The sequence below is a fragment of the Nothoprocta perdicaria genome, unplaced genomic scaffold (assembly GCF_003342845.1).
Source record: "Nothoprocta perdicaria isolate Ctin4 unplaced genomic scaffold, notPer1 scaffold_206, whole genome shotgun sequence".
Taxonomy (NCBI): Eukaryota; Metazoa; Chordata; class Aves; order Tinamiformes; family Tinamidae; genus Nothoprocta; species Nothoprocta perdicaria.
Genome location: NW_020455272.1, coordinates 53,021 through 63,697, shown reverse-complemented (window position 1 = coordinate 63,697; position 10,677 = coordinate 53,021). Strand labels below are relative to the sequence as shown.

The 10,677-nt window shown below is 53.7% G+C and overlaps 1 protein-coding gene across 1 annotated transcript; it reads right to left on the bottom strand.

The window, feature by feature from the left end:
- Positions 1 to 3,808: 3,808 nt before the first annotated feature.
- On the bottom strand, positions 3,809 to 6,860 carry ATF4 (activating transcription factor 4). The gene is made up of 3 exons (XM_026038268.1): positions 6,689 to 6,860; positions 5,194 to 5,508; positions 3,809 to 4,752 (listed from the first exon to the last, which is right to left on the bottom strand). The coding sequence occupies exons 2-3, from the start codon at positions 5,408 to 5,410 to the stop codon at positions 3,899 to 3,901; spliced, it is 1,071 nt and encodes a 356-aa protein (XP_025894053.1). The 5' UTR covers positions 5,411 to 5,508; positions 6,689 to 6,860; the 3' UTR covers positions 3,809 to 3,898.
- Between the last annotated feature and the right edge of the window lie 3,817 nt (positions 6,861 to 10,677).

Sequence of the window (10,677 nt, the reverse complement as noted above, 5' to 3'; positions counted from 1 at the left end):
AGAGGAAGGTTTAGAAAAAGGTAAACAGAGCAAATCACATTGCTATACATTGCTATACATCTGGGAGGGCTGAGAAAGCAAGCGACGTCTCAAAACAGGCAGTATATGGCTATGCCACGAACAGAAGCTGAAGCTCGCTTAGAAAAGGTGAGGCGACGCTCGGAAAGGCTGTGGGAAACGTGGGCAAGCCAATGAATATATTTTTTCCCAGAGACACTTGACGGCTTCCCGGCGAYGGCAGAGGTTTGGGGTGGGGTACAGGGGTGGTGAATGGGCTGCCACGGTGTGAAACTGCTTTAAGCAGAATAACTTGCTTTTTTTTTTCCTGCTAGTCCAGCTCGGCGGTGCAGAGGGAGCATTCGTCTCCCAAAGGACAGCCTGTCCTTGCGGCTCTTTCTGGGCTCGCTGCCAGGGCAAAAGCTATTTGGGAGATTTTATCGTCRTCCTTTCTTCACCCTCCAAAGCTGCAGCTGGGGAGTTATTTCTGTAAGCGAGCTGGGAAGGTGCATCTGGATCTCCACGGAGGCCGGAGAAGAAGCTCTCATGGTGGTGGTTTCCTCTTTCTGTTTGCTAGGAGAGGTGTGAGCACCTGGATCCCTCTGAGCGGGGGCAGAGAGGAAGGTAGTGGCAGCAAAAGAATATCGCGGTAGCAGCAGAAAAAGAAAAAACCTTGTGAGAACAGGGCCATGTGTCATCAGAGGGGCTTTGTGAGTGGCAAACCACAGGTTATTTTCTGGCTATATATGGGAATATTGGATTCCTCTGCATCAAGAGCAAATAAGCGATCAGCAGCCTGCAGGCCRCACGACACTGTCCCACTTTGCTGCCTTTTATTCAGAGGAAAATACACCGAGGCAGAAATCCTGTCAGCCCTGCCATGTGAAACACGTGAAAGGGCCGGGCTTCTCTAGGAGTAGCTTGAGAGGCTGTGAGGAAAAGAAGGYAGGTCATTCAGCTTGCAAAACGTAGAATTAGTTGCCGGGTAAGATGCTCTATCAGCTGCGGTGCCTCTTTCCACCAGACCAGGGCTTTAATGTGTGCTCCTGTGGTGTGCACAGCAAGTGGCAAAGCTGCGGCGCGAGGCCGAGCGGGCCGGGCACGGGGCTGCAGGCAAGGCTGATGAATGAACAGGGAGCTTCAGCCTGCATTCTCAGCCGGTGTAAAATCCCAAAGCCCTGCGTTGCTAAGAATGGAAACCACGTGTTATTTCCAGAGGAGCCAGCAATGCGGAAGGATGACGTCTTGGCTGCCTCTGAAAAGCTGCAAAAAGCACAGAAACCAACTGGAGCTTCCAGAGCCCTTTCCAGAGCCCTTTAAGGGCAGATTGGTGTCCTGAGCAGGTCTGTAAAACACTGTATCTGTACATGCATCACGCATTCGCTCTCTCCTTCTCCAGCTCAGTCTTCCCTAGACTGATTTTAATTTGGTGAATTGGGACCATGTATTCTCCGGAGAGCTGAAAAACTGGAAGCACCTATCTTGTTATCATCACAGAAATCGGTGCCTCTGCCTGCAGAGCATTAACTCCAAAACACAGCTGAATTCACCAGGGCTGTGTCAGATGTTGTCCTGCCCGGGGAGTGTTTGCCCTGCACAGGGAGGCCGCTTGCTCGTACAAGGTCCCGTGTTTCCTGCGGCTTGGCTGAGATGAGGTGTGTTAAGGTACAGATTGAATCCRTCAAGGACAGGGTTGTCCAGCTCATGGGGCTTCTCCGCTTTCGATTATCCCCATGCTCAGCCTGGCTGCTCCAGCAAAGCCTATTAGGGTGCTTGATCCTCCCTGCAGCAGGCCAGTCCCTCACTGCTGCATACGGACACCAGCAAGAGCTGGAGAAGGAAGCAGCTGCTAAGGCAGGACCACGATTTGCCCGCCAGATTGCAGCGCTTCCCACTGGTACCGTGTACAGTGGATAGGGCACCGGTCCTGGAGCTGGGAGACCACGCAGGAGGCTCCTGTGAGGATGAGGAGTCCAGGCTGGAATGTGTCAAACAGGGAGCCAACCGCTTGTGAAGGAYGAGGTGAGAGGGTTTAGTTAGGCACACGGAGTAGGCCTGAGCCCTAACCGATATGAGGCTGAGATCCTCGGTAACATTCAGCAACGAAGTAAAGAAAGAAAAACAACTGTCTTGCTCAGGAGGAAGGGGAGAAAATGGAAGGGAAATCCTCTGCATAGGCACTGGAAAGAAAAATGCTGCAGTGTGAGACCGAGGCGAGGAATCATTTTTGCTGTAACGTGAACAGCATGCAGGCAACCCTAGCATGATCTGCTCTCCGTGAGCGCAGACCAGCCGCTGCCGACGGCCYGGTCCCTGCAGCCCCATTGCCGGGAAGCAGCTGCCTGCGGTTACCGCCTTCACCTGCGTCCTGCCACACGTCACCTGATGGATGGGGACGTGAACGGGAACGGAGGATGGCAGCTCCAGTTCGAGGACGTGAGGAGCTCAACCGCCAGAGACAAGAAGCCCGGGAGGCTGCACTAGGACCGACCATCTGCTTTCACCAGCATTAGGCCCTGCCTCGTGTGTGGCCTCAAGTGGAGCAGGCCTCAAGCTTCAGGAGCCTTAGAGCTGACTAAGTGGACCCGACTGAATTCAGAACTTGACAACACTGGAACCAACCGCAAAGGGTTTCATAACCCTGAGTGGCTAGACTATAAATTGGCCCAGAGTACCTCATTAAATTTAATGTCTATGGGTAGAAACCACCCAAGCTCTCATCACCTTTGCACCCCGTTTCTCTCTGAGGTGTAATAAACCCGTCGCAGCAGGTTGGCCCTGTTGAGTCTTGCTTTACGCCGACACTGCAGAACCAGCCGCAGCTGAGAAGCGACAGCTCCGCAGGCCGGGCCACGCTTGGCCGCCAGCAACCGCCCCACACACAGGTAGGTCGCTTCACACGCAGGCGCTTTCCTCAGAGCTTCCTCAAGACCGGTTAAAATTTCATAAACAAACGCGTATCCTCAGTAGTGTAAAGTCAGAATTGGGCTTTCAAACGTTCACATCCCCCAGCTACGTTTGAAGAAGACAGAAGCAGGCGGTGGTGTTTGTTTCTTATGCTTAGGTGCAATAACCACCCCCCTCCCCTTCAAGCGTGCTGAGTGCTTACCGAACATACACAGCCCAAACACAGCTCCTGGTAGCGTTTAACCTGCGCCTGCAAGCTTGGGCCTGGCCTCGGGCCTGCTGCTCCAAGCAGATAAATGACTTTCAGCTTGTTCCAGAGCTGAGAAAACACACAGCCCCCTTCCTCAGCTCTTTAACTTCCTCCAAGACACCCCACAGCATGTTTGCCTTGTGGCTCATACCTAGCTAGCTGGTTCAAGTCTCAAACTCAGTAAAACCAACCCGTGTGACTTACTCGGAACCAGTCAGTGGCTTTAGCAAGTTCCTGTGCCTCCGCTGGAATGCAAGGTGAATTCTTCAGATACCTTTGCAGTTAACTTTGCCTGTGACCAGCCAGGGGCACATTGGCAAGGCTTCCATCAGCTGCCTGAACATGTCAGCAGCAGCACTACTCAGCCCTGCCTACGGCTGCRTTAGGCAGCCTCAACTGCTCGAGTCACTGCATCACTAACACACTCAACACAGGACCTGCATGTAGCCCTTTTAATTCCGACCAGCACAGCAGGGTCACAAGACCCTTTTGCTGTCTCAGCCCCACACTGCCTCCCTCTCCCCTTGTTTATTGCATAGGTTCTACTGCAACAGCAGCAGCAAACCCCATGAATACAGTTTTTATTTAGGTATAGGTAACACGATACAGCTTGTAGACATACTAATGGTACCCAATTATCTCACACACACCCCATTTTACATTTACTATAAAATAATTTATTAGGCAGCAATACACAGCTTCAGCAGCAAGCTTATATACATGCACATAAAACTACAGACTACCCTACTCGGGGACTCTAGCTCTTTTGCCCTTGGCTTTGCGGACCTCTTCAATCAGATCTTTTAAGTACTGAATTTCCTTACTTAGGGAATCTGCTTTTTCCTTCAGGGCCTGGTTCTTCTGCTCCAACTCCCTGCACTCCCCAGACAGTGCTTCCTGTTCTGCCCTCTTCTTCTGCCGGTATCTCGTGGCAGCTGTCTTGTTCTGCTCCATCTTTTTCAGCTTCTTATCTATTTTCTTTTCTCCTTTCACTTTTGCTGACACTACCCTCTCTGCAGGATTATCATATGGTTTGGACCGCAGAGAGGAAGAACTGGCCGCCTCTGCAGGGAACTGGTTGTCACTGGGGGATCCAGCTGCAGTGTTAGGACTATGCTGGGGTGTTCCCAGGTAGGAATCTGGGCTCATGCATATTCCGCTATCATCTGAATGGTTCTCCTCCTCCTTCTCAGACTTGGTGATCACTACCAGAAAGGTGGGGCCTTCTTGTTTTCTCTCTCCTTCCAGAACATCCACTTCACTACCTAGTTCTAAACTGAATGAATGGTCTGGAGTGGAAGTCAGAGACTCTGGGGAAAGGGGGAAAGACCAAAGGGAAGTCAGTGGGGCCATTTGATCTGCTCCAATTGGAGATTCGGGGAGATTGGTGATTAGGTCAGGTATCAGTGGAGGTTCTTTGTTGTGAAATTCCTGGGTGGTAGGGTTAAACAGGAGATCACACGTGTCTTCCAACGTGGCCATCAGCTCGTCTGGTGAGACGGTGGCTTCCAGATCTTCCATACCTAGCAGGGCATCAAAATCAAATTCCTTCAGATCCATCTTCTCCACCATCCACTCCATGCCAGAGAAGGCATCCTCTGCACAGGAGAACAAGATACCATTTCATTGCAACAACCACAAATGCAGTTCAAGCTTCTGGAAATAATCTACAAGTCATCTACAACAGTTCTTCAACTGGTATGAAAACAATTGCTAGTAGTTACTTTAAGAGACTGCAGGGGACAAGATAAGTAACCTCATTGTTCTAAGATGCCCTGTGAAACATGTAACTGTGCCACTTTCTCATAGCCTATTCCAGTAAATACTGTAGTAATTGACCAGGTATGGAAAGGGCTAAGTGTCACTTCAGTTTTAYTTCTCGTTCCATTATGTAGATCCTTTCCAGGCAACACTACAGGGACACGTGARGTTGTCCTTCCACATTAATAAAAAACTAGCAATTTCACTTTCAATAGCAACATTGCACTTAATATATGTGTAGAAAGTATCAAACAGATCTACCTTACAAAGTATCTTACCCTGGCTGCTATCTATGGTGTTGCCTAAACTGTCCACAGCAAGCCAATTGGAGGAGACTGCCTTAGCCTTGTCGCTGGAGAACCCATGCGAACTGAGGGGCTCGGCCACCTCCAGGTAGTCATCTAGGAGTCCCAGACTTTCCTCAGCCACCGAACACGGCTGGCTGAAGGGGGATAACAAATCCCCCAACAGCATCTCGTTGTTCAAGAGGCTCATCTTGATCGATTTTTAGCACTTTGAGGTCGAAGGATGCAGACAAGTAGAAGGTGTTTTTGTCGATAACAGCAACGCTGCTGTGAGGTGCCTTGAAAAACCTGCAAAGATGAGATTTAGAATCCATCAGTGACAAGTACGATCTTTAAACTGAATTCAATTCAGTCCTTTTACAGGGACATAGCTTTTAAGTAGTAGTGACTCAATGAAATGTTATGAAATACTACAGCCTTGCACAACTTCTCCATTTTTAGAACTGCCCCCTGCCATACATTTTTGCCTGCAAGTTCCTTCTCGGAGGCTTCTCCGTTTGCCGGAGCTCCTGCCCATCGGCAGAACCAGCTGCAGGGAGCCCCCGCCCATCAGCAGAGCCGGCTGCGGGGAGCCCCTGGCCTTCCTCGGGCGCGAAACCACCGGGGCAGGAGGGGGGGCGCTCAACTTCCTCATGCCCATATATGGGCATGGCGCGATGCAGCGCCCCGCCCACCTGCCGCAGCCATTTCGCGATCGCGCCGCCCTCCCCCGGCCGCCATTTTGTGTCCTGCCACGTTTCCAGTGGCGCTTATCGGGGCGCGCCAAGGGCGGAGCGGGACCCGCGACACCGGGGGCTTGGGAAGCCCCAGAAACTCCTTTACAAAATGGGGGAGTTGGGGGGCAAGCGATTCAGCCTGTCGCCCCCACCTTCCTTGGGCTGCCCAAAGGGCAGGAAAGCCCTCCAGATGTTCAGAGGTCCCTCAGCACTGCAGTACTCAAGGGCTGCAGTGCTGCTACCTCACCAATCGTCCCCAGGGATCTACTCAGGGCAAAGCTACTTATGGATTCTGGAGACTCGAATGCTTCCGATGCCTCTTTCCTCCCCCCAACTACAAAAAGATTATACTACACTGCTTAAAAAAAAAAAATCAATTCCTCTACAAGCGAAAAAAAAAAAAAAAATCCATGCAGGTTAAGAGCCCCAAGTACTACTTTTGAAARCATCTTTTTCCTTAATTCGATATGGCAGATCAATTCCACCTCCTTCTACGCGTTATTTCTTTCAACTACATCCTGTGACTAGTTGAACCCATTGACTAGAAGGGAGATTCATAAAGGTTTTCAAAACTCCTTCGGTAAGATTTCCTCCTCCTCCCCCTCCCCCCCCCAAATCCATCATAGCCTAGGAACCTTTTCCCCACTAAAAATACCACTCATTACTAAAGCTATGACGAATTTATCCCTCCACCAGAAAAGCATCCGAAGRTGGGGCCAGGGAGACCAACGTCCCCCCCACAGGCTACTCACGCCATGGTTGCAGATGCCGGGATGTGCCGAGGCCGCCGCCGCTGCTGCTGCGCCTGCTGCACTGGCCGATGCCGCCGCTGGCCCCGCCGCCCTTAGAGAGCCATGGCGGCCAGGGGAGGGGAGGCTGCTCCGGTCCGCGCTGCGCGGGGAGGTGCTGCGGACACGGCCACTACTCCTACCTCCACATTCAGCTACGGACGGACAATGAGGTGGCACCGCCCGCGCCCCGCCCTTATATAGGAGCGTCGCCGCGCGCAACGAGTTCCGGCAGTGAGGTGTCCTTCCGCCAACCGTCACCGCCTCTCGGCAGGGCCCTGCGGCGCGCAAGCCGTCTTTATCGGCCCCCTCCTTCCGGCGGGCTGCGCTTTGATGGCAGGAGGCACCGGCAGTAGCTGCCACCCCAAGCTTCGCGACCACCGGGCAGCCGGCGGAGGGACTATATGACTCTGTGCCGCCCGCCGCCGCGCCAAGCGCCCTGCGTCACGTGACGGAGCGGTCGAGGACGCTCCCGCTCGCCGCAGGGAATTGSGGTGGGGGAAGGGGAGGGGGGCTCTTAACCGCCAACAAAGACAGTGCTCGCGGGCGGGAGGCATCACGCAGGTGGCCACGTGGGAAGCGCGGCGCTGATTGGCTGCAAGCGGGCTCTTCACGTGCACACTTGCTTTCCATTGGCTAGGAGCTGAACGAGGCCAGAAGTCTGGCGGGAGGGGGAAGAAGGAGCACCTGGCCGAGGAAATGGCGGCGGGCCGGGAGGGCGCTGCGCTGCTCGGCGTGCGCCCCTCGCCGCGGCTCCGGCCCTGCCTCCCCAGCCCCTCCTGAGGCACTGCTCCCCCTTTCATTTCCAGCAGCCCATGTGGCTCCCTGCCCAAAGCCCCGCTGAGGTCAGGCTGTGGCTAACGGCCGCTTCACATGGACTCGCCCCCATGAAGTAACCAGGCAGCGAGCCCCAGCCGGCTCCTGCTCCCGCAGATAAGGTGCCGGCCCGGGGCAACCTGGCCTGCCCTCCTTGCTGGTGGGATGAATGCAGCCATGAGATTATTGTGGCCGCCCTGGGCCTCGGCGTGCGTGCCTGTACCCGTGTACTACACGTGAGCGTTGGCGTGCTGCTCTTGCTGCAGCTCTGGTRCAGGGTTGACCTGCAGCCCTTCACGCAGAGATCCACACCGCCCAGCACCCACGAGCACGAGGCTTGTGAGTGCCTCAGAGCCCTGCAACAGCTAAAAGCAAACTGGTGCTTCCCAATTGAGGAAGGGGAACTTGCACTCCTCGTGTACAGTTTAATACTAACACGGTTGCTTCCTGATTCTTAGTACAGATGTTACTCGGACTAACGTGAACATCCACGGATCCGCTGTGTAGCTGTACGAGGCAGYGTTGCCTTGCAAAGATCCTGCAGTGCAGCCTCGCGTTCTGCTTTATCTCACCCAGATCAGCGTAAGGCGTTGCAGTAAGGCAGCCCTGCTCCCTTCCCTCCACCCCGTTCCCTGCTGCGCAGTCCCACCGGATTATCCGGCCCCTCGGTGAGCCAGCAAGCTAGCCCAGCAGGAGAAGCGACCAGGGCACTCGCTTTTCTGCTGGTTTAGGCCCCCTAATTGGCACTTGGGTCAAACACCAGTTTGACTGGGATGGAATGGGGTGATCCCTTGACCCTCAAACCCTGGGCATGGTGCAGATTCCTGCCTGCACCCTTTTGCACTGTGCCAGAGCTATCCTGCTTCAAATGGCCGTTGGTTTTTGTTTTGATTTGTTTTGTTTGGTTTGCTTGTTTGTATTTTTCCTGCTGCCAAACCTTGCAGCACGGCATCAGCTCTGGGAGCCAGGATGGACTCTGCCCTGCTCCAGCATCATCATCATCATGTAGGTCAAATWGCCCTCAGCCACTTTGGCCCAAAGCTCTTCTGATTCCCAGCGAGGGCCTCAGTAGTGCTTGTGTAAAGCCATGGCCTTCACTTATGYTTGCACACGTATAAGAGCCTGGGGCTTATTACTTGACTGGTAATTTGAAAGGACAGGCATGACCCAGTTTCTACTTTTAGCAGTCTGATGCTACCACCGTCACTACCAATCAGCATACATCGCTCTGCATCTGTAATCAGAATGCAATCGATTAATAAAAAGGGTCTTGTTTTTTTTTCCTCCATATTGTTGCCTTTTTCTTCTCTTTTTCTAGAAGCAAGCACAGATTGCAGAATGACTCATTAAAATGGAGGAGGCGGAGAAAAAACATGCCTTCYGACGCCAGCAAGCACCACAATAGCATTTCTGTGATCTAGGAGGGCTGCTCTGATAGATGCACCAAGCAGCGGGCAGATCTTGCTCTGGCGCAAAATCTAGGGCATTTTAGCAGCTTYCCTAGAAGCCAAGGGGCTGCTTGGCTGGGCAGGGAGCATCCCGGTGCACGGCCAGGCTGCAGGGGAGCTCTCAAATCCCCCAGCTTGCCTGCCTGCCCCTCCTCGGAGAAGAAAAGGGTGACTGTAAAACTGTAATCAAGGCTAAATAAAGGGGAACGCTGCATACACACACACACACCCTGCCCTTCATCTCGAAGAGATAATTACAGATTCCTGTGGAAGGGCTCTGGGTGCGCGTGAGCAAGACTCACGCAAGCAGAAATGAAACGCGGAGAGGAGCTTCACGCAGCCCYGCCGGCTTCCTCGCTGCTTCCTAGCCGCTCGGTTCCCATTTCATGTGTGACCATTTGTCTGCATTAGGAGCTGCAGACAGAAACGTTTAACCGGCCCCTACCCACAATGGGAAATCAGCTCAGCAGAAGCCAGCTACGCAGTGAGGAGTGTTTCCCTGTCCCCCAAAGCACTGCAGAATTACCCTGGTTACAAAATCCTCACAAGACACAGCTCTAATTCCATTATAAATCATGGCTTTCCACTTGCCATGTTATGCCAAGGATTTCTTCTTGRCGGCTAAAGATTTTTCATTGAGGTAGAAGAAACTTCTTTACACCCAGGTAAACAGTCTTTGGGAATTTTTATAAATAGAAAATTGCAAGTATCTTCTCAGCAGAGAACTATTAGCTACCCACTAACTCATGTATTTAAAAAGTGTCCCATTCTCCTGCTGCAAAATCCATTTGTGGCACTGTTATTGAATGGATGCTGTTGATAGTGCTGAAGAAAAATAAATCTATGATGATTTTTTTTAAAAAAAGGCTTCTGAATGAAAATTACGTGTGTGCTCGGTAATCTGCTGGCATGTTACCACCTTTAGCCCAGTGGATGCTGTTTTCCTACACCGGGCACTATTTGTGAGCCAAGAAAGCCCCTGTGCTTTCTTGGGGAATATGGATTGGGGCTTGGGGAAGCCCCATCCGTATCCGCGAGCGAGGGTCCCGCCGTGGGCCACAGAATCACGGAGTGGTTAAGGCTGGAAGGGCCCTCTGGAGATCATCTAGTAACAGGGGCTGCGGGTGCCGCGCTCGGCGCAGCGGCCCCGCCAGGAAGCCATGGGCTGCCGAGGCAGGGAGAGCGCTGCGGGAAAACCTCCTGGGGCCCAGGAGCAGCGGCGGGAGGCGGAATGCGGACGCGCTGCCTCCTCTCACCCTCCTGCTCTGCCGGCGCGGGGGGGATCAGCGTTTGGGCCTGGTTTTTGTTAAAGGTTAATGGAGGGGGGGCGGAAGGGGCCTCCTTGCCCTGCCAGCCGCGCAGGAAGCCAGCGGCCCCCATGAGGTGCGCGAGGACGTAAGCGCTGCCATGGCAACGTCTCCCYGCGCCGTCTAGACCGTGTGCGTGCGGAGCGCCGGCGCCGCCGGGGCTGCCCGGGCCCTGTGGAGCCGCCGGACGGAGCCAGGGCCCTATGGAGCAGCCRGGAGGGCACTAGGGCCCCTGGGGAGCAGCCGGGAGGGAGCCAGGGAGCCTATGGAACAGCCAGGAGGGAGCCAGGGACCCTAGGGAGCAGCCAGGACAGAGCCAGGGCCCTATGGAGCAGCCGGGAGGGTGCCAGGGCTCTATGGAGCAGCCAGGAGGGAGCCAGGG